Genomic DNA, 24,270 nt, shown 5'->3' with positions numbered 1-24,270 from the left:
AATTAAAGTCACCACACCTTAATCCTATAACCGGGTGGAAGGCTAGAATACAATGGGGTGTCGCCTGGTACCCCGAGGGGATCGTTAACTATACCGCATTTTCGTTTCCTCGGTACCACACAGCCTTGATTATCCAGCGTGGGGAGTTGCTTCCCCACCTGTTAATCCCTTCCACCACGAAGAGGTTCAAGGTTGCAGTTTACGGAAGGGATCCGAGCAACTTAGATAAGTAATTAACTAATAAGTTAAGTAATGTAGCAAAAACCCTTCGAGGGGTAAGAATTCATAAGAAATACACTATAACCTGTTGCTATTATTTCTCACTAACGACAAAAAATATTGTATTACCGCAAGCTACCACATTTTCAAAATCTGAATTGCCGTCGGCAGTTTCGTCGAGGAGGACGTTACCAGTATTAAATAAAGTACTCAGAGTTACAACCTGCCGATGTAATTCGTCATTCAAAAGACAGTGGAAAGACACAACATCAACATTAGTACGTTCAAGCTGTTAAAGGACAAAATAGCAACTAAGTCTGGATGAAAAATGTCAGAAGCCGGAATTAAAAATAATTATCCTGTTATCTAGCTTGGTTTTGCCATAAAACCTACATTAAAGGGAATAGAACCTCCAACGCGTTCGTTATGAAAGACCCCATCAATTTACTTTATACCCTTCACAATCAGCGATTATCAGCGCCGCAGTTGTGAAAAGCCATGGGAGGCAGCGGACAATATTGGAACCCTCGGAGAGCGACAGAAATACCAGAGGTTACATTCCCTTTAAGGGCACCATGTTATTTTCCTTAGTCTGGAAGCCACGAGGGTGTTCATTACCCTTAAGAAGGCTAAAGGCTTGAATTTAATTCTAGATTAAAAAAATAGCCCGTGAACGTATATATTAAGCTATTCAGGATTGATTTTGTTCTACATTCATTCTTTAAATTATTTCAAGCTTATATAATATTTCAGACACAAGGAATTTATTTGAAGTTCGGCTCTATTTCAAATACCCTTTTTATTTGAATTTAGATCTACCAAAAAATCTCTAAAGGATCATTTTAGAATTTGAAACAATGCATTTAGAACCATAGCAATTTCTTAAATGACTTAATAACACCAGTCTCGGGTTTAATGGACACCGTCACGGGCTATCAGAACACCGTAACACGTTATATGGACAACGTCCGGTGCATTTGGCTTTTGACTTTGAAAGGGTAATGATCTATCAGAATATCGTATTGGGCTATTTGTACATCGTAGTGTTATATTTGGATACTGTCTAGCGGAGTATTTTCTTAAATCTAGAATCAAATTCAAGCTTTTTGCTTATAAAATGGTAATGATCTATCTGAATATCGTAATGGCCTATTTGGACACCAACTGGCTTTTTTTTCAATTTATAATCAAATTCAAGCTTTTGGCCTTCGAAAGAATAATTAACACCCTCGTCGTTTGCAGACTAAGCTGCCCTACATTTCAGAAACGCATTATCGACCAATTTTGAGATTTTGCGTTTCACTACCTTTTATACTAATTTTAAGTCGCTGATTCCTAATTTCAAATCCATTTATTTTTATATCTCCTAGATTTCAAGATATTGTAATTGACAAAACGCATTTTTAAGCCAAATTTTCAAAATTAGCGCGCAGAAACGCATTATCGTGCAGGAGATAAGCATCTGCTTAGGACGTAACGTTGGAATTGGTCCGATAAATTTTTCAAACGCGATAGCATTGTCTGCTAGACTTTCTCGATTAGTTTTAGGACCCACTGGTGCCCCTACTAAAAAGCATACCGGCATACCGGGCATACCGGGCATACTATTAGCCAAGATAGGAGCGAACTTGGCCAGAAATTTTTCTAGCTTATACAAATCGACCTGGCCAGCTTATACAAAGCGTTTTAGCTTCATTTTCGCGTAAGGTTTTGAATGTTTATCCATTTTACCGACATTTTTATTCAGTTAAAATTACTTTAAAATGATTTAATTTAATTTCAATAATAAAACTTGATAATAAATTGTTTTAACTTCATTTCCGAGTACTTTACAATGGGCATACCTGCGCTTAGAGGGGGCACACTTGGGCCAAAGGGATGGAACTTCATGCAAACGTCATATTTAAATGTTTTTCCTTCATTTCCGACTACTTTTCAATGGGCATACCTGCGCTTAGAGGGGGTATACTTGCGCCAAAGGGATGGAACTTTATGTATATGTCATATTTAAATGTTTTTCCTTCATTTCCGACTACTTTTCAATGGGCATACCTGCGCTTAGAGGGGGCATAGTTGCGCCAAAGGGATGGAACTTCATGCAAACGTCATATTTAAATGTTTTTCCTTCATTTCCGACTACTTTTCAATGGGCAATTAATCCTTCCAAGAAAGCTAAACTAATTGAGGAAATTATTTGTTGAATCCCCGTGATTCATAGATTATTTTGGATGGAGCTTCCAGAAAACAACAAAAAATTTAACTTATGATAATATATTTATAATGTTAAGATAGTGACTTTACTTAAGTTATTCTTTACTAATTATTTTGATTATTTTCCTCTAAAATTAACTTATAACTAAGCCTAGGTACTCTGACAAACACGATTTTTGTGGAATCGTCCGATTATAATTAGAAATGCAACAAATTGAATTTAATGCGTTTCTGTTTTGACTCAGGAGTTGGAATTTACTGCGCAGAAACGCATTATGTGTTTATAATACGTTTCTGCGCAGTATTTTGTTCTTTTGGGGATGTTCAAAACGCATTATGTCGCATTATTCAAACATCCAAGTAATTTAAGTCATTGGTAATGTCATATTCGGAATCTTCGTTAAAAAATACCCCAAATCAACTAATTTCCTCATTTCTAGTTAGTTTAATTTTCTTTTTTTTTTATAAAAATCACAAAAAGCGATTTTTCGCGAAAACAGCTTTTTGGAGATAATGCGTTTCTTAAAGTGGAATTTCTCGCAAAACCAAGTTAATAACAGGATAATTATTTTTAATTGCTGTCTAGCATTTTTCATTCAAATACTTTGCTATTGTGTCTATGCCCAACAAAAGCTTGACTGTAGTATTGCTAATGTAGTATCTTTCCGCTGTCTTTTGACTGACGAATTACATCGGCAAGTTGTTAGTTTTATAGCGTGTTCCATTTGACGGTTCTTCAGCGCTCCAAGATCGCCCCGATTAACTTTTCATGTTCCATTCATTTTCTTGCACGGATCTGCTCTGATTAAAGGGACTCCAAAGTTCGGTGGCAAAAAAAAAGAAAAATGAGCATGCTTTTCATCCCCCCCCCCCAAACCCTCACTCTGCCTTGGCAGAGCAGAGTTGCTTGACATGGGCAAAGCCAGAAACGCGAGAGGAATTCTCTCTCACTAACTTCCGTTTCCCATCAATAAAGTTGATGACGCGTATTTCATCACGGAGTTCTAAGTGACGTAATTTACGACATATCCCGTGAACAAGGTTTCATTAAAGAAAATGCTTTTATGGCATACTTATGAGTGATTATGTTACATATGATAAAACTAAAAAACCATTGGTCTATAACAAAACTATTAAAACTATTGGTCTATAATAAAACTACTAAAACCATTGGTTTATTATAAAACTAATAAAACCATTGGTCTATAATTTACATACGTTTCCTTACACCATACATCGTAAAATTTATTTATTTTTAAATCTTTTTATATAAATTTAAAAGAAAAATTCCTGGTCACAAAACATTTGTGCCTATTTTCAGGGAGTTTTCATTAATAGAGGGGGTTGAGGAGCCGTACGATTTCAATTTTGAAAATACGATCCATATCGTAGCTCTGTACGATAACCGGGCTTTCGGAATCTGGCAATGCTGTGGCAGAGGCGGGCAGAATCAACCGTAAATTTCGCACTTTACTGACTTTACACACATTTTGCCACCGAACTTTGGAGCCCCCTTTGATTAATTAATGTTCCTTTTATTGCTCTCTAGCGCTCTGAGATCGCTCATAACTTATCTGCCGATTTCGACCGATCGAAGTATCGAGATCGCGTGTTCCTTTTCAACTCTGGAATACCGATCGACAGATAAATGGAAAATGTTTCAACAATTTAAGCAACAATCATATTTTGTGAACATATCAGTTTGTCATTTAAGCTTATTTAGCAAGTGCTACCTCTATTTATACCCTGAATATAACTTCTAACTTCTTCATTAGCATTTAGTTGACTTAAATATTCAAGATAACGCTTCAATAAGAAAAATTCATTATCTATATTTTTATTACACACAAAATCAATAACAAAGAATATAAAGAAACAATACCAAGTGTAACTTTGAATGTAAAGTACCAGTAACAAATTGTGCATATTACAAATTTATGCAACAGGGGAAATTAGATATATAAATTCATTTCTGTACCTTTTAATGTGTTTAGCTACCTATAAATGTTCTTCAATCACTAAGGCAGTGGCTAATAACGTGTCTTACATTATATCAGTATTATAAAATATAAAATGACTATGGAACAATATCTATACTGCAACATTTCTTACAAATGCTACAGCCTACAGGCATGAATCATTAAATTAAAATTAATGATTATTGCTGATGTTGTGACTCCAATTTATAAAAGTAACGTAATTTTAAATATGTATATCACTTAAATTAAATTAGAAAAATAAATATGGCATTTATTGAAGAAAAAAACAATACTCTTTGGCACAACAACTCTAATTATTACTATTTGTAATTAACATTTACGATATGGCTGGGAACTAAATAGGATATATTACGTCTCACACTGCATTGAGTTCTGTGTACTGGCTGAAAACAGCTACCTGAAAGAAAAAATCAACGTGAAAAATTTTTAAATGATGTTTGGTTTTTGGTCCTATCGAGGGGCTGATAACTCCCCATAATCGGTGCACAAACTTGCAGCTTTGACTGTACTAAAGTGATTACGTAACTGATTACAAAATTAGCATTGTACTCAGTTTCATATGCCTGTAATAAGTGTACAGAATTTTAGGAAGTGGTTAGCCCCTCAGGTCCTATATTAATAGCAACGTAATGTACCTTGTCTTTTAGTTGCTGACATAATTGCAAAGCAACTGTGAAAAGAACCAAAGCTTCACTTAACCAGGGAACTGAGGACTCTGCCTTTAAATGATAGATATATTAATATATAAATTCACACAGAAGTTAGAATTAAAAATATTCAGTCGTCTTTACTTGGAAACAGTCAAATTTCTTTTGCCCATGGATATCATACTGAATGTGATATACAGCAAATATCAATTTGTGAGACTGGATATAAAAACTGACAGCTAAATCTGCTGGTAATGGAGGCTGAAGATTTTGCTAAAAACATTCACAAATATAAGATTATAACATGAGAATATGCTCATTATGAAACTATGGATGTACACTTTCTCCCATAAACCAAACTATTCGCTTACGTTTAAGTAATCTGCTTTCGGTATATGTTAAGTCATAATCGTCTACTTAAAAAGTCAAATGTGGAACTGCTCCATTAATGAGGTAAGCGAATTAAAAGTAGAGTAAAAAGTGTACACATTTAGTATCAAAACCAGCTAGTTTAAATAATCCACTTATTTTTCAAACCTGAACTGTTTCAAAAGGGTAGAATAAGTAAAATGACGTCAACTGGCTACACTAGCTTCCTTATCACAAATTTGGGAGGCTTACTCATTTTATAACTTTTATCTTGCAACTAAAGCAGCCCCAGGGCCGTGCCTAGGGGGTGACGAGCCGGGCGGTTGCCCAGGGCCTCTAAAATTTTACCATAGGGATGTATATACCGGAGGGCCGCTACAATCAGTTTCGCCCATGCATTTCGCCCTTGGCCGCGTGACCTCTAAGCACGGCCCTGGTAGCCGGGTTCAATACCAGCTTGTGGTACTGGGTGAAAACTCTGAGCAACTCCTAAGTGGATTTCGCAAATTCCCTCTCCACCCCAAATTCTACGGTTTACCATATTGGTAACATTTTTTGAGGTTAACAGTAATAATTAGTGTAGGGAGTTGCATTGAGGGCTTACCAACTATTATCCCAAAAGAAGTAAAAATATCCACCAAATTAAAAACACATCAATTCGCCAATTAATAAGCAAGTTTTTGTTGTCTATGCTCTGTGGCTACCTTACTTGAAAGGCCAAAACAAGTGAAAACTACCCTCAAACAAGTTCAGCATTTATAAATTGAGCAATATAGGGAAGACGATACATTCTACTAACTAGGTAGATAGTCTGGCAGCATTCATAAACAAGATGGCAAGGGTCATAATAGCAGCCTCACCTCTGGTCAATCAAGGGCCCAAAAGGTTATCACACCTGAGTGTTTTTGATACCCCATTCATGGACGTATCGTTTATATTAGTCGCCTCAGTGGTCACTGACAAATAAATTGACTGTTTCGCAGGGACTTATGCGTAACATTTTTATTCAGGGATGAAAAAACCCCCTTTGATCAACAATAACGGTTCAGTACTAGTATAGTTAGATAGAGGAAACTAATACCGATCAAATGCTGTAATTAATGGAATCATTCGCACGCACCACCGAAGAGAATTAACCGTTTTGCAGGGACTTACGCGCCCCAGTGTATTCAAAGCCACCACCATCAATAACATCAAGAGTGAAAATAACAGCCTCAATCCCTCTATAACTAGAGGTGAGGTTAAAAAGCAGGCACATTTAGACAAGACTGGGTTTTTTGTCAACATTGTCAATACTGAGAGAGTGGTGTTACCAAATTAACAAATTAAACCCTACATACTCATTTAATGTTATTTCCTAGAAATAGTTAAAATTCTAACTGAATAGACGAGCATACCATATTTCGACTCTGCTGCAGTTCATCAATTCTCTTCTTTTTGGGCATAATAAGGCTTTCACGACCACGTTGAAGGCAGCCCATTAAGTTGTTAACCATCTGGAGAAAAAGTTTTAATTTTTACTACATTAATATCAAACTTATGTTTTGCTTTACCATGTTAGTAAAATTGTGTCAATTTGAGCATGCTACAAGCTACATTTAAAGCAAAGTCAAAAACAGGCTCAGAAAGAAGGGAAATTATGTGAAATTTTTTAAATATATGTTACTGGTATTTCATAGTCAAAGTGAGTTTCTATCAAATTTTATTGGGTGAAACTAGCTTTCAGACCAACTTAAAACTAGGTATTATAGTCTTGTATTACCCTGGTTTATAAAAACCCCATACTTGGTTGTTCACGTGAAAGACAACTACAAGACGGAATATTAGTAAAAGCAATTGTTTGGAATTTTTCAATAAAAATAAGGATATCATACCAATAAAATTTGTTCACAATGTAAAGTAATTAACAAATTTCTAATTAATATTTGTGAGATTACGTCTGGACTAATTATATGTATTGCCCAATTTTTGCTATTCAGTGCCTTGCTCTGTGCGTATGAAGCCTACGTCATAGCTAAGCCCCATCTACAAACAGCAGTCATGACATTACTCTTAAGTCATAGCTCACAAAGGCCAAAGAGCAGACGATCCTATGTGACGAATAATCGCGTGACAACCATGGGTGGCTTAATGTCATGGCTGACAAATTCGTTAGGAAGAGTATTTTAAAATGATACATTAAGTCAATAAATTTTAAATTTTGCATAATTCACTACTTTTATGCTTTTAGGGCATTGTTTTTGGGGTCCATAGTTCAGTAATTTCTGAGATCGCAGTTCAGAGGGGTGAACGTTTTAATGAGAATTTCACTAAAATAGAGCTTTATTAAATTGTGGTTGGTCAAGTCCTTCTCGTCAAACCTTCAATAAGAAACACTTTGCATACTATATAATGCATTAGTGCAATCAATTCTAGACTGCAGATATATTTTATAACAACGCTTCAGACACCGATCTTAACAAACTACAATTCCAACTAAATAACAGTGCCAGAACTATCCTCTGTAAGCCAAAAAGATATTCTACCACCAACGCTAGCAAAGAAATGGGGTGTATGACACTCCAACAAAGTGCTTATTACCATACTATTTATTTTTTACTCAAAAAAAATAAAAGTTAAAAGTAAAATGGCGCTTTTACGAAATAGAAGTCTTGATCCTATATATCTACCAACAATCAAGTTCACAACGAAACTAATTAAGGTGTAACAGTATGTGTGTAGTAAGAGAAGGAAGAACGTAGAGAAGAGATAAAAACAGCCATCACAGCACCAGACAAACCTGTATCACCTCATCAGCTGAGTGAAAATCAAATTTCCCACTCGCGTTATCAAGTCGGTGAGTATCAAAAACTTGCAAGGCACCCAAAAGATGGTTTCCAGCATCTTGTATCTAAAAATATTTGCTCTAATTAACCAACCATTTCAAAATAGGGTTGGCAAAGTTTTTCCAGATTTGGAAATCAATTCAACTATCTCAGCTATTTTTTGTTTACTGGTAAAACTAGTTTTTGTTAACCCCGCTGTTTTTTTTAAAATAAAGTAATAATTCCTTTACTATATGTAAAATCGAAAATAAATTGAAAGACTGTGAAAAATAATCAAATAGGTAGTCAAAAAATAAGGTAACTAGAAAAACATTAAATAATGTATAGTACTATACTACAAATTTGGAGTTGTACAACTAGTGCAACGTTGGATGAATAATTACTGGACTGTAAAACCAAAGCAAAATACCTGGTTCCATCATTCGAGATAATCGCGAAATATTTATATCCAAATACAAAACACATGTGTAAAAATGTCGGATGATTGACCTGCAATCCATAGGCTTTAGATTATTCAGTAAAATTTTATTGCAATAAAAATGAAACGGTAATGATTTAATTTAAATATTAAGTTTGCTTAAATGTTCTTGCATAAATAGTTTGTGTGAAGGTTTAAATAGATTATCAATTTAAAAATGTGTAGTCCAAATGGAAATAAAGGTGTAAGCTTTGAAGGCAGTGATGAGCTAAGAACATTAGGCCTAACGTCGTCCTCTAATATTGGGCACGTGTTTAATATTTGGATAGAAATCTTTCCAATACTTGACACTACGGTGTTACCAGCGACGCTGCCGTAAAAGCACCAAGCTCACCAATTGGTTTCACGTCCAGTAACAATTTGTCCAAGATGCAACACTATTTATGATGTAAAGTTAAAAAGTAATTGATTTTAGAAGAGAATTAATGTTCATGACTTTGGGTATTAAGCTATCTAGTTGCAGCATAGACTAAGAAATGTTTCACAAATGTTACCAAGCACTCCGTTCTACACTTTTCCCTGTATATTAGGATCTTGCGGAATGGTTGCTGTTTTTCAAAAACCCTAAAGATTTTAAGTTTAGAAATGTAATATTAAAAACAAATTATATACCATTAAAAATAACAATAATCAGCTAGGACAATACCCAAGGCACCACCTTAGGTCTAAGTCTGACCGACTTTCAAAGCTGTTAATCCAAACTGAGTACGTAAACACATTGTACTTCAAATAACATACCCATAACAGCTTAAAATCAGTGATAGCTAGAGTAAAATAGAAGAACATGCTTGTTATTTTTAGTTTTTGTAACACCTGGCACCATCTCGAAGCGAGACATTTTACGGACCAAATCTTACCCTTGCGATGTTCTTGTGAAACATTTCCTAATCTACGATTGAAGTTCACATTACTAGGTTCTTAGAAAAATAAGAATATTAAAAATCATTAACACGGCACCTGTTGCAATTTCCACTGTTGGTCATTTTGTACAATTGTACGATGTCCAGGAACAATGTGTTTATGAAGTCGTAGGTTTATGTCCTAGAAATATTTTATTTCTAATGAGCCCTTTGAAAATAATTTGTACAAAACTATAACGAAACAGAATAACAATACTCACGGCATGACTAACATTGTCTCCACACAATGTCGCTATTACTTTAATATGATCTTGGGCAGATGGACTAATAACCAGAATGAAATATTAATTTGGTAAATTTTATTTGAAACTTTGGAGCTTATCACAGACAAGCTATAACTGTTAGTGTACTTTTGAGTCAAGTGTTCACTTTCACAAGACCCTTTTAGAGACCATATTCGTAAAAGAAAATCTTATGTAATCCGTGTATGGGTGTAAGATACTTAATGGGGCATATTTAAAATAACTATGAAATATTTCTACCATATTTAAAAATATGAGTACATTTCAAACTTTTTAAAAAATAAGGGGGGTCAACTTCTACACTCAACACTGGAAAGGGATTTAATTTTTTTTTTCCATTTTCTCTGATGTTCGATTTGTTTGTGATATTTTTAATTTAGGTGCCAAAACGTATAAAAAACTATTTTAATACTAGTCTATTTGGCAAAAAAATGTTTCTTTGAGGAAAATTCATATAAAAAGGTTATTTTTGTCTTGCTAAATTAAAATATCATAAGTGTATTACACGATTTTCTATTAAATCACTGATAGAAATCAAATTTTTTTAAAAAAATTATAAAGTTTAATTTAAAGGTACAGGTGAAACATCTAATTATTAGAACTACTTTGATAAAATCTATAAAAACCTCGTCGAAATAGTTTTAAAATGGGCTGTTCAATACATAACTATTTTAGAGCTCAACGTAATTTTTACCACATTTTGTCCATTTAAAATCTCAAACAGCTCTGAAACCATTAAACATTAAAAATAATTATTAAGATTCGCAAGCACTGGATTTTTGCTTTCTCTGTCATTGATACAGCGTACCACAGAAGACGAAGAAAATAACATTGGAATCAAAATTTAAGCGTTCTGAGGTGGAAAAACCAAGGTGGCAAATAGTATGGAAATAGTGAAAAAATGCCCTGGACAATATTTAGTTTATTGGGCAATGAGGCAAATATTGGAAAATAGAAGTTTTACTAAAGGGATATCAGATCCAATTAAAGAATAAGCAATCCAACTTGAACTTGGACTATTTTGGTGTACTCTTGATAATTTAAATATAACTTTTAAGTAGTTTAAAATTTTCAAAAAAGCTGTTTGTTTTGAGCATTTTACTTGCAATATTGTTTAATTAGCGATATGTATTATTAATATTTGCCACTATTAGCAATTTTTCCAATATTTTCCACTGGCATGGACTTTTGCTAACAATGGAATTTAAAAGCAGCCCACAAAGATGACTAATCTCATTTGTAAATAATGTATTGGCAGGTCGCGTATTTTTCCAATTTTTATCATATTAAATCAGAAGCTTTGACCCAGTAAACAATTTGTTATTGGTACAGTACCCAAGCACATGGATGGGTGGATGAGTATATAAGTACTTGATAGTCTGTAGTGATAAGACACTTATCTTTGGTCCTTAGGATTGAAAAAATTATACATTTCATTTCCAAAAATGATAAGAAATCTTAGTTGGGAAACACATATCAGTGGGATTTTAAACTTAAATTTTGAAATTATTTCCATTTGTGCTGTACTTTAAACAGAAAAACTTCATAAATTCTTACCTAGAATTTGTTATGATGAATTTTTCAGTTTTCACAAGAGATTCAATGTTTGATAAGGAAACTGGAAACCTCCGACAGCACTCCTGGGAACAAACACAAACTATTAAGATCCAAAAAGCCATTTAGAACATAAAATAAAAATCTAAATTGAACGAAAGTTTGACCCTCATATGACTTCAAAACTTTTATTTCCAGAGCTTTAATTAGATTTTCCTTTTCTTATAGAAGGTTTTTCTTTTTTTAGAAGAATATACAAAATACAACTTTAATGAGGCATACATTATGACACATTCTGCCATATATACCACAACATAATTCGATATTTCCAATGTTAAAGACTACAAAACTAAATAAGGCTCCAGGCAGTTTGAAATTATAATTAGTGGGAAAAGTAATTTAAAAACATAGAATGACAAGTCATTAGATTTATCCCCCTTCTTTCATTTCTTGCCCAAATCTAATCTATGTTAATATGTTATTGGTTTACTGATATATGAACACCTCAGCAGAGTACCACAAAAATTTCCTCAAAAGGAAGAACGAACTCTCAGAGCTAATTATAGAACAGAATATTCAACTCTAACACTTTGTCAACCCTCAAACACAAAATGGCTCCTACCCATACACTTCTCTACGCTTGTAATTTGAGAGAGAAGATGGCGGTCTCAGTGGCAATATTTTCTACTGTTGCGAATTTGTCGTCTCTCTCTCGCTGCCATGGTGGAGAGAACACTTTCAATTTATATAGAGGGAGTATACACAAGAATGAGGGGGATGCATAGATAAAATCCAGCTTACATTGTAGCTATTGCTAAATGGTTAACTTTGGGTATAATAACCAGATTAATAGATAATTTGCAGCCATTTCTCATTCATGGGGAAGTTTTGTCGATTTAAAAATGAATGATGAAATGGCAACAAATGTGACATTGATATAAAAGGAAACCATCACTGAATCTATTTCTACTAAAATATTTAAGATGCTTACCAAAATAAGGCTTTGAATTTGTTTTAATATCACTGTAACCTCTTCATTGAGCAACCATTCAAATTCTTTTCTCTGTAAAAACGAACTAAACGTGTAATAAACCAACAAAGGCTTAAAGCTAAAATTCGTGGAGAAATTTTGCAATGATAATGAAGTATTTTAATACGAAATTATGTATTTAAGAGATTATAAAGTAATATTAAGTAAAAGAAAATACTAAAACAATCAAGAATATATAAAAATAACGTAAAATTAAATACCAGTATAAGCAGCTCCTCCGTTTCAACGTCGGCCATATTTTCACACATAGGTGCTGTGAACCATGGACTAAAATTTACAGTCCGTGTGTGAACTCCATAGACCATTAAATAAAAAATGCTTTTATCAGAGATAATTTTGCTTTTATCAAAGCAGTTGCACGGCCAACTTTGATTTCGGTTGGCCGTGGCAGTTGAAAGGTTGAATTAATGGGGAGTAGTTGAGATCTATGAAGGCGCAGATATTGAAAATGTTTTAGGTTTAAAGAGTTTTGTTTTTGGAATTTTCAAAAGCGAAATATATTTCTAAAATAATTTCCATCGATTTTCCTCACCTTTTATTTATTTTAAAACCCTTCCCTTAAATTTGAGCCTTGAAACTGTAACAGTAAACTGAGAAAATTTTTAATTGTAAATGAGTACGCGAGTTTAGTTCTGAATTTTTTCTATTCTAATCGAAATATTTAAACCAATTTTAAAATCACACGCATTTAGCCGTGGATAAATTAATAGGGCTGTATGACCAAAATCTAGAAAGAAAAAGACAAAAATACGAGGTAGGCTACATTGCTTGATAGTTGATACGGCACCATATTTTTCAAATGAAAAGCTTATTTCTGGGCTTCCTGCGTTGATTTTCAATCCGATAGACGTCTGCTACGTTGTTGTAACTAGCTCGTGCAGATTTATTTTGCAAATTACTCGTAATCAGAGTTGGGCAAAACTCCGAGTGAATTTGTGCTAGTGATTTTCGCCTCTCACTTTTCTCACTCCACTCCCTAACAAAAAACTCTTTACGAGTGGAATTTTCACTTTTTCGTCACTCGCCGAGTGAGCTCGCGGGAAAAGAGTGAAGGTAGTCAAGGTCAGCTCCTTCACTCTTATCAGTTTTCAAGACTATTAAAAGAAGGCGGGAATTTTGAATTTAAATTTAATTTAATGACTTAACTGGAGAGCGTGCTGCCATCTATTAACGGCAAATGAGGCTAAAATATACTTTTTGGACCGAATTCAAATTTCCCGCCAAGAATAAGAGTGAAATTGGTGACCTTGAGCAATCTCACTCTTTGCGGAAGAGTGCACTCGGCGAGTAACGAAAAGCGAGAGTGGCAAAGAGTGAAATTTTTAATTCAGTTCCACTCTCACTTTTGAGTGAGAGTGTATCTCTAAATATCACTATCAATTTTGCCCATGTCTGCTCGTAATGAGTTATAACCTAATTAATTTACTTTTTTATGTTAAATTAAAAATGTTGTATGAATATAAAAGAAATTAAACGGTTAAAGGAGTTGGCAACGTTTTATGTTAGCTAATTATCTTGATGAATTTAATTGATGTTATATATGTCATATACTTATTTCTATCTATCATAGTCTGCATTTTTAAACTTTTCGTTTAAAGTAGAATCATTAACCTCATTAATCCATGGTAGAATTACACATAACAACACGGAGCTTTATACAGTTTTGGCATGCTTAATGAAAATCTGAAGCTCCACACAAGTCACGGCCAACTTAGATATACTCGCGTACTCGCACATAGAGGCCAGCTAGCTTTATTTAGCGCCCATGTTAACGAGCGTATAAAAAATTTACGATTTACCTCGCTTATCGCCGCTTGGAGCGCTAGTAAGAGGGAATGCCTCTCCAATGCTATTCTATGGGGAAATATTTTTTAAAGTGGCTTACCTATTAAATAACTTTTTGTAATTTTCGCGTTGTTTTCCGAAGCTGAATTTTAAATATAATTAAAAGTGAGTTTCAAAGATTATTTTAAAACCAATTTCATAATTTTAGACCGGTTTGTTCACTCACAATCTTTTTCTAAAATCGGTACAAATTTTAAGGCGGAGAAATTCACCAGAAGAGAGTTAAGCCTTGTAAGGGGAGTCAAAAAATCCATGAATGTCGTCAACTTGCAGAAATCTTGGATTAATAATAACATATTATTATGAATCCAAGGTTATTCCGAACTGGAATTAAAAAAAACTTCTGTAAGTGTTGAAGTTGTTAATTTAAACTTGTTTAAATTTGTTTTAATAAGTCCCTTTGGTTTTCAGTTTTACAGTTTCAAATATCGCATCATTATTCGCGCTAAAATACAGATATTAGGCTTAACTCTCTTCTGGTGAATTTCTCCGCCTTAAAATTTGTACCGATTTTAGAAAAAGATTGTGAGTGAACAAACCGGTCTAAAATTATGAAATTGGTTTTAAAATAATCTTTGAAAATCACTTTTAATTATATTTAAAATTCAGCTTCGGAAAACAACGCGAAAATTACAAAAAGTTATTTAATAGATAAGCCACTTTAAAAAATATTTCCCCATAGAATAGCATTGGAGAGGCATTCCCTCTTACTAGCGCTCCAAGCGGCGATAAGCGAGGTAAATCGTAAATTTTTTATACGCTAGTTAACATGGGCGCTAAATAAAGCTAGCTGGCCTCTATGTGCGAGTACGCGAGTATATCTAAGTTGGCCGTGCACAAGTCGAGTAAGCGCTGGTAGTAAAAAAAGAGACTTAAGAGTTACATTAAAACGCCATGTTTCTTTCAAGAAAGGCCTATTAGAATTTATTGTTATTGGAAGAAAAACAATGACTTATCTTTTCTAAGCCACAGGGCAAGACACACGGCTCTCTTTGCACTTGCAGGCTCTCTATAGGAAGATAATGTCATCTGTTGATTGTGAAAATAGAAGCTATAGTTAGTAGTTACATCAAAATTTTCTCTGTTAACTTGAACACCGTCACTCTTGATTAAAATTATTGCAAATCTCTTTTATTTATGACTTTTTCTAGTTCAGTTTCTGTTATATATGTATTTATACAGTGATTTCAGTGTCACGTGATACGACGTCGTTCTTGACGTCACCCATGCTTTTTGAGTTACACTACTTTATATGTGTATATAGAAGATAAATGCTGTCATTTTACAGGTAATCCTTCACAATTAAAAATTTTCTCAGTTTACTGTTACAGTTTCAAGGCTCAAATTTAAGGGAAGGGTTTTAAAATATATAAAAGGTGAGGAAAATCGATGGAAATTATTTTAGAAATATATTTCGCTTTTGAAAATTCCAAAAACAAAACTCTTTAAACTTAAAACATTTTCAATATCTGCGCCTTCATAGATCTCAACTACTCCCCCTTAATCCAACCTTTCAACTGCTTTGATAAAAGCATTTTTTATTTAATAGCTGTCCCTTTGCTCTGCCTCACTGGGCAAATTTTGCCTAAAATTAATGTTTGTAAAAGAAAGCCGTAAGTTGGAAAATAAAAAGTTTAATTTATAAAAATATTTTAAATAGAACAGATCAATACTTTGCTTAGGATATTTTACTATATTATTGGATGTAATTAACGGTATTTAAAATAGTTTTAAATATGTTATACTAAACAATGTATAATTGTTTTATGTCAAATTGACTTCTAAAAAGAAATGTACGATAATTTTTTGGCCTAGATACGATAATTTCAGATCTGGCAACGCTGTTTCTTAAACCCACATTGTCTACCCAGCAAACACAAAATCGTCCTTTGGACATCCGATTGACGTCACACTCGGATCTTTCTTTCGTCCGTAGGACGCCCCAAAATCCGCGGTTGACGTCGGTCGGCAGCATAGAAATCTCATAGGTAACTAGAATGCTGCCGCCTGCGGCCGAGCTTGGCGTTTTGAACCTTCAGCCAATGAGAGGCCGTAGAGTGGTTCCGCCAAGGAGGATAATAATCCTCTTTGGTTCCGCTACTATCGCGGGAGATAGGTGACGTCATTCTCTCTGATGACATAAAATTCTTGGCAGCTCTGATTGGCTGAGATCTGACTATCATCTGCCACGGCGTTTGGTCCATTTGCCAGTTACACGGCAGCATTCTAGTAACCTGTGAGATTTCTATGGTCGGCAGTGATGGTTAGTCGAGGAAAATTTCCCAGATCTAGGAAAATTTTTAACCCTAAAAATCCAAAAAGGGAAAAGGGAAATCAGGCTAAAAATTTGCGAAATCTAAGGAAATTCCACGTAGGGTGATTTTAAAGTGAAGTTACTAATCTAAATAATCACAATATTTAAAATAATTGATTTAATTTTATGAAAATTAAGAGAGTAATTTTAGCAAGAAAGCTTAATGTTTTCTATTAACCTGGCACCCCTGCAATTTTGCTTTCCACTTTTTCGTTTTATTTTCGAGGACTCGTCTTCCCCTCGGAATGGTGACTGTGGTCGCGTGCAGTGTGATAAATTATATAAACAATTATAATTAAAGTAATAATTTCTAGTTTCTAGTCATCTAACTCTGTTGATTAAACTAATGGGGAAAAGTAAAAAAATCGTTATTTCGTGTAATAACGTACTGTTTTTCAGCTAATTATTCTATTACATATAAAGCAATGAAATGTATTTAGATAAATAGAAAATTATAAATATATAAATTATAGTTTAATATTGGTTATCTAGAAGGCGCTATGTGTTAAATATCACTTTCTGAAAGCTAACAATGAAACTTGGGAAAATGTTGGTCAAAAAGGGAAGTTTTAAGTCCCTGTGAGGGAAATTTCAATTTTGGCGACTTGACATCACTGTCGGTCGGACGTTAGCACACCCACGGCCAACTTTGATTTCTCGCGCATCTCTCGCGCTACAGCGGCCATCTCAGTCGTTGACGTTCCTGTGTTAACCTATGAGCAAAAGATGTGTATGACGTCAGCGCCCCTAGCGGATTATTATTTTTAGTATAGTTTTTACATTGGGGACAATATAACCACCGAGCGTGGCGCTGAACTCCTACACATTATAGTACAGTTTATAGGGGGAAAATCCTTGCTCGCGGAATTTCGACGAATGTGTTTGCCGTAGTAGCGCGAACAGCGCGTGATCAAAGTTGGCCGTGGCACACCGTACAGACGCCCAAATGTCCGGTTTGTCTAGAGCCTATGGAACGATCCTAGGGATGTCAGCTGGATTTTTAACAGTTCATCTGGGGTTTTATTTTGGATAAATTTTGCGCCAGCAACGACGTCTTAGGGACATTAATTACTATTTAATTTTAAAAATAATTTATTCACAGTGAATTTAAAATATGAAATACATACAATTGTGAATTACAAAAAAATATTGCAAACCATACATATTTTCTGCTATTTTAATTTTGAAAGCTATACATTAATTTATTAATGCATTTCAATAAATTATCGCTTTATAAATTTGAGCTTTCAGTGAACCCTTGACTGAGTGATAAATAATAAAATGTAATGGGCCAAAGTGAACCACCCCAAAACTTACTTTTGGAGTAACAATTTCACTAAATAAACTACTGCTTTATAAATTAGGGCTTGAAGTGAACCCTTGAATGAGAGTGAACAATAATACAACCTAAAAGCAAAATAATAAAAAGTTATTGCCAAAATTTACTTTGAAAACTGTGATTGTTCCGCTACTTTTCAAGGAGACCACCGCAAAACTTACTTTTGGAGTTAATATTTCACTAAATAAACTACTGATTTATAAATTAGGGCTTTAAGTGAACCCTTGAATGAGAGTGAACAATAATACAACCTAAAAGCTAAATAATGAAAAGTTACTGCCGAAATTTACTGTGAAAACTGTTATTGTTCCGCTACTTTTCAAGGAGACCACCGCAAAACTTACTTTTGGAGTTACAATTTCACTAAATAAACTACTGATTTATAAATTAGGGCTTTAAGTGAACCCTTGAATGAGATTGAACAATAATACAACCTAAAAGCTAAATAATAAAAAGTTATTGGCCAAAATGTACTTTGAAAACAGCGAATCATCCGTTCTTTTCAAAGCAGCTCAACCAAATAAACCATCAACTTTAATAAAAATGTTTAGTAATAATAGTTAGTACTATGTGATAGCTAACATTAAATATGTAAAAACTAATCGATCCAGAATGGTTAATTATTATATAAGAAAGTTGTAAATTTAGCTATTACCGTATTACAGGGGTGCAAAAGCTTAAGTTTTTAAATGTTGATTACAATTAATTTACACAAGATTATGGTTATTTTATTTTTTTAAATAATTCTTTGTGTATAATTTAATGCACCACAACCAAATTTATTTACAAATAATACGTTTATTAACACTGAGAAGATTTAAAACTTTTAAGGCGGTACCGACCAAAAATTTTATTTTCAAACTTTGGAACAGGGTTGCTCATGAACTTCCCAGCCGATAAGTAAAGCCGTCATGTCAAAAATGTTTCAATAAAGCAAAGCCTTCGGTAGGATTTTACCTACTGTCGAGTAAACCATGCAATGTATTGCGATTATGAAGTGTTTTATATTTTAAGTGGACAGTAATAACAAACTCGTTAAGCTATCGCTAGACTCCCTAATACCGAATCTTGGGCATGAAAATCGCTTAAAATTTAAAAGTGAAAAAAAAGCTTACGTTTTTGATAGCATTAATAGTGCTTTCAAAGTCTATGGAGAAGCATGTTGGCCCCTTATAAAGATTCCACTATAGAGATGTGCACTTACTAGATTCAAAGATAATTTAAACTCGTACCCTAGATTCGAATACTGAGAGCTTTCCCATTGACGGTTTTGCCACGAAGCGTTTACCCTTTTCCGGCACGTGACCTCAGAAAAATCGGGCTCCATTGGTTGCGGCACGGCCAACTTCGATCACGCGCTGCCTATATAGCGCGGCAGCGCGTGATCGAAGTTGGCTGTGGTTGCGGTAAGGCGCAAACCATGGAGCGAATTTTTTCTGAGTTCCGGCGGGAAGTGGGTAAACGCTATCGGCAACGCGCGAGAGAGTGATTTCGAATCTAGGGTACGAGTTTAAATTATCTTTGCTAGATTGGTGGGCAGGCTTGGAAATAAGCGGTGGTCACTGGGTCAAAGACCAGTTTATTAATTGCTCGGACCAGTTTTTTTATTGAAAAGCTAGGGGTTCACTGGTCCAGTGTCCAGTTTATTAATTCAAAATTATCTACTGTATTATTAACCAACTGGTCTACGTGACCACTTAAATAATTCAAGAGTTGGGAGTCACTGGCCAAATAGACCAGTTTAGAAATAAACCTTATTTCCAAGCCTGTTGGTGGGTCTCTACCAGCCTTGGAAATAACGGTGGTCAGGTGGTCAAAGACAAGTTTATTAATTGCTCAGACCAGTTTATTTATTCAAAATTTGGGGGGTCACTGGTCACCGTGTCCAGTTTATTAATTCGAAATAATTAGAAAAAAATAGGTGACCAGTTTAATAATTCGAAATAATATCAAATAATATCAAATAATAGGAGATGAACAGATTATTTTTTCAAGGTTTCGATCAATTTTGATTTCCCAATTCACCGGATTTCTATTTACCGCGACTCCGCATCCCACTAACGAGTCAAACTGTTGAACCCCCTCTGGCCTCAAAGCCCCAAACCCTCAATCCTCTGTCTCGCTTTCTCACGAGTACGGTAATGTACGCGGTAACGGACCGGGGACTCGGGAGCTACGGGGCCTAGAGTAGAGAGAGAGAATACGGTAAATTACGAGGGTCTTCTAGGTTATGGCAGTAGTCTTAGATGAGATAGTACTATATTGTACTATTCTTGTGATACTCATAAAATAAACTTTACACTATTTTGAATACGTGTAAAATTAATGTTAAAAAATGACATTAGAACATTTTATATGAGACCAGTTAAATAATTCATAAGCTAGGGGTCACTGGTCATAATGACCACTTTAATAATTCATATTCTAAGGGGTCAGTGGTCATAAGGACCAGATTAAAAAAAACCTTATTTCCAAGGCTGGTCACTGGCGCGGGAGAAAAGCTTTACGCGAATTTTCCCCAGAGTAAGTTCTGAATGCGCCCCCGTTGAGGTACAACTAAATCTGGCTGGCGCGGGACCAATTTCGTTCCATATGGAGACGTTATCAACTTTATCGTTCTACCGTGGGGGCATCTGTCTCTAGTGGTGGCAACTATATACAGTGATTTCAGTATCACGTGACATTACGTCACCTATTCTTTTCCCATAGAGAAAAAATCCCGTACAAAATATCGGCCATAGCCAAAGCTACGAACTGAAACTACTCTATTGCAATTGAATTTTTTCGCGAATCTGATGCGAAATTGAAATGTATGATTTCTCGTAACAAACAAGCCTTTGAAGTTGTTTAAAAATAATTTTATTCTGTCAACACGATCCTTTTTAACTCAAGTTACGGTGAGTTAGCTAATAATTATTTATTTTTAGCCATATAACTTTACAAAATATAGATGGCGCTACCGCCTAATTAAAAAGATTAATTTCGTACAGTCTTATCAGAACAGGTCCCGCGTAACCACGGCAACTGAAATCGTAATTGTAATTCTAGCAGTATTATTCCCAATTGAATTATTTTAGCTCTCCGAATATTAGTCGGACTCCCCACGTAGCTAGAGCTCCCCTATCTACTTATCTGTGAGGCCTATAGAAATTGACAATGACCAATGAAAAATTTGGAAAACTTGGACCTACCAGGGAAAACCTCTTTTAACTTAAACAGGACTGGTGTGGCCCGTATGGGGAATAATTTCCATACTTCGTTAGTCTTAGACTAACGAAGTATGGAAATTATAGACCCATAACAAAAGAGGGACCGCAGACGAGGCTTAAGTGAGACCTTTGGACGGAACATCCTGTTTGTGACGTTTTGAACCACGTGACCGCCATTGAAATATACAGGCGGAAGTAAGGAAACGGATGTTCCGTCCAAATGCTGAGTTGCCAGGTAAATTTGTTAATTTTCGGCCCCCCAACTTTCAACATGGGTCTATTATTCCATAATTAATAGTCTTGCTCTGTATACTCCTATTTCAACAACTTTTAGGGGTGGTGAGGGGGTGAAATTTGAGCATGCGCAATGTATAACAATGTTTCGTGAGACGCCATCTAGGAAATCGCGCCGTGTATTCTCAATGGAGATTATTTAGTCTTAACGTTAACGTGATAGTAATTAAATTAAGTATGGTTTGGTGCAGCATCGTCGGTTGTAAAAGTAGATATGGAACGCCAGAAATTCGATTCCATCGTATTCCGAAACAGAGAACTCGAGTTTGGGAAAGAATTATTAACCGAAAAAATTGGAAGCCTACGTCAAGCTCCAGAGTTTGCAGTCTACATTTTCACTCTGGCTATCCAGGTTGGGAACCTTCAGATCCAGATTGGATTCCATCATTAAATATACCATCACGAAGAATAATAACGGAATCAAAACTTGAATTAGCAAAGCAAAGGGCAGACAGACTTAAGGGGGAAGTCTGAGGTAAGCTCAGAAAAACATAGTTTTTTCTTGAACTAGTTACAGAATAACTAATACTGATAAAAATAAACGGTTTGCGGCGCTTTGAAGTAAAAGGTTGGAAGTAGTTAATGAGTGCATTTCGTAAAGCTAATACTAAAATTTAATTAAATACAAATGAATAAACGTAACTTTCTATTTGTCATAATAATTAAAATATGGCTTGTCAGATAACTATGGTTGAACCTTTGAAAAGTAGAGAAACCAACAGGGTATTTAATGAATCTTTATCAAAGTTGACGTATGAATTGTACTATTAAAAATTAATGTTTTACTGAAACCCCACCGTTTTGTCGTGGTTTAAATCGAAAGATCAGAGATGTCGCTACTGTGAGATATTTGGAATATATAGGTCTTTTGAAGACAGTGTGTCAATCACTTAAGCGACAAAAGAAAATCCCATTTCCACGAATTACGACAATTGGAGGAGTACGCGCTATCTTTCGGAAGTCACAACAGGGAGTCTCGCGGGCCACCGAACCACCCGCCGATAGCCGGTAGAAAAATGTCCGTAGGGTAGGAAAGGGGTGGGTAAACAAAGAAAGGGCAAAGGGCGAGTCAAACATTACTCTGGGTATAATGGGGGGGGGGGGGGTTTAAAAGTGCAGAATTAGAAATATTTGGGAAAACAGGGGATTTTGCTACTTCTTCCATGGTCTCGCTAACGTCATATGGTTGCTCTATCTAAATTTAGACATTTCATATGAATTATACCAATTTACCTGAATTTAGATATTTATAGTAAATTTACCCAATATACCCATTTGAATTTAGATTTTTACCCAAATTTATTCGCCTTTATCGACCAGAATAACCCTTTAAACTAATTTTTATCCAAATCTAAAAAGGTAGGGTGGTAAATTCCAAAACATTTGGTCGATTTGTCGTGGAATGACCCCAAATTAAGAAGTTTACCAAAACTTAGATATTTACCCGAATTCAGATATTTCAAATTAAAATATTTACCCAAATTTAAATTATTACCCAAATTAAAATACTTACCTAAATTCAATTTCAATATTTAAATTTAAATATTTACCCAAATTTAAATTATTACCCAAATTAAAATACTTACCTAAATTCAATTTCAATATTTAAATTTAAACACTTACCTAAATTCAATTTCAATATTTAAATTTAAATATTTACAAAATTTGCATATTAAGCTGAATTAAAATATTTACAAAATTTGCATATTAAGCTGAATTAAAATATTTACCAAAATTTGCATATTAAGCTGAATTAAAATATTTACAAAATTTGCATATTAAGCTGAATTAAAATATTTACAAAATTTGCATATTAAGCTGAATTAAAATATTTACAAAATTTGCATATTAAGCTGAATTAAAATATTTACAAAATTTGCATATTAAGCTGAATTAAAATATTTACCAAAATTTGCATATTAAGCTGAATTAAAATATTTACCAAAATTTGCATATTAAGCTGAATTAAAATATTTACAAAATTTGCATATTAAGCTGAATTAAAATATTTACAAAATTTGCATATTAAGCTGAATTAAAATATTTACCAAAATTTAAATATTTACCAAAATTTAGACATTTACCCTAATTAAGATAGTTACCAAAAATTACACATTTACTCAAAATCAGATATTTAGCCAAAATTACACATTTACCCAAAATTAAACATTTGCCCAAAATTAAACATTTACCCAAAATTAAACATTTACCCAAAATTAAACATTTACCCAAAATTAAACATTTACCCAAAATTAAACATTTACCCAAAATTACACATTTACCCAAAATTACACATTTACCCAAAATTACACATTTACCCAAAATTACACATTTACCCAAAATTAGATATTTACCCAAAATTAGATATTTACCCAAAATTAGATATTTACCCAAAATTAGATATTTACCCAAATTTAACCACCTTTGTTTAATTTTTTTTGGAATAATTTCATAAGAGGGGGGACCCTTAGAATCTTCGATTTTGCCATGTTAATTTACATAAATAAAGAAAAATTAAAAACCACTTTGTTTACGTAATACAAATTTTAATTAAAAACAAATTAAAATCGACGACTAGTTTCGCTCTCTATACACAGGCATCACCCGGTCTGGACAGGAGAATACAAATTCCAAATGAAGTAAACTACGTTTCGCGATAAAAACATACAAAAGAGGGGGGAAATAAATATACATAGAAATGATCACGTGTCAAGTGTAGAGTTATATAGATTTTTAAACCAGAAATCAGTTAA

General features: G+C 34.1%; 1 protein-coding gene across 3 annotated transcripts; it reads right to left on the bottom strand.

Annotated features, from left to right (window-relative positions):
- Positions 1-4,251: 4,251 nt before the first annotated feature.
- On the bottom strand, positions 4,252-12,771 carry rogdi (rogdi atypical leucine zipper). 3 transcript variants are annotated; one of them, XM_090166529.1, is made up of 10 exons: positions 12,717-12,771; positions 12,457-12,528; positions 11,469-11,551; positions 9,870-9,933; positions 9,707-9,790; positions 8,226-8,336; positions 6,844-6,942; positions 5,222-5,350; positions 5,066-5,149; positions 4,252-4,827 (listed from the first exon to the last, which is right to left on the bottom strand). In XM_090166529.1, the coding sequence occupies exons 1-10, from the start codon at positions 12,762-12,764 to the stop codon at positions 4,786-4,788; spliced, it is 816 nt and encodes a 271-aa protein (XP_090022655.1). In that variant the 5' UTR covers positions 12,765-12,771; the 3' UTR covers positions 4,252-4,785. The 3 variants fall into 3 exon arrangements, with proteins under 3 accessions (XP_090022655.1, XP_090022656.1, XP_090022657.1); XM_090166530.1 differs by having other exon boundaries at positions 8,235-8,336; XM_090166531.1 differs by lacking the exon at positions 9,707-9,790.
- Between the last annotated feature and the right edge of the window lie 11,499 nt (positions 12,772-24,270).

Source organism: Leiobunum rupestre, chromosome 2, assembly GCF_980474605.1.
Source record: "Leiobunum rupestre chromosome 2, qqLeiRupe1.1.hap1, whole genome shotgun sequence".
Lineage (NCBI taxonomy): Eukaryota > Metazoa > Arthropoda > Arachnida > Opiliones > Sclerosomatidae > Leiobunum > Leiobunum rupestre.
The sequence above is the reverse complement of the archived record's forward strand: the minus strand, read 5'-3'. Positions and strand labels throughout refer to the sequence as shown.

Excerpts from the sequence above, each read along its gene's own strand:
- rogdi (XM_090166529.1), bottom strand. The coding sequence starts at position 12,764 with ATGTGTGAAAATATGGCCGACGTTGAAACGGAGGAGCTGCTTATACTG. Across the intron at positions 9,934-11,468 it reads TTCATCATAACAAATTCTAG|TCCATCTGCCCAAGATCATA; the intron begins GTAAGAATTTAT and ends TCTGGTTATTAG. Across the intron at positions 5,351-6,843 it reads TGCAGCAGAGTCGAAATATG|CAAAATCTTCAGCCTCCATT; the intron begins GTATGCTCGTCT and ends GAATGTTTTTAG.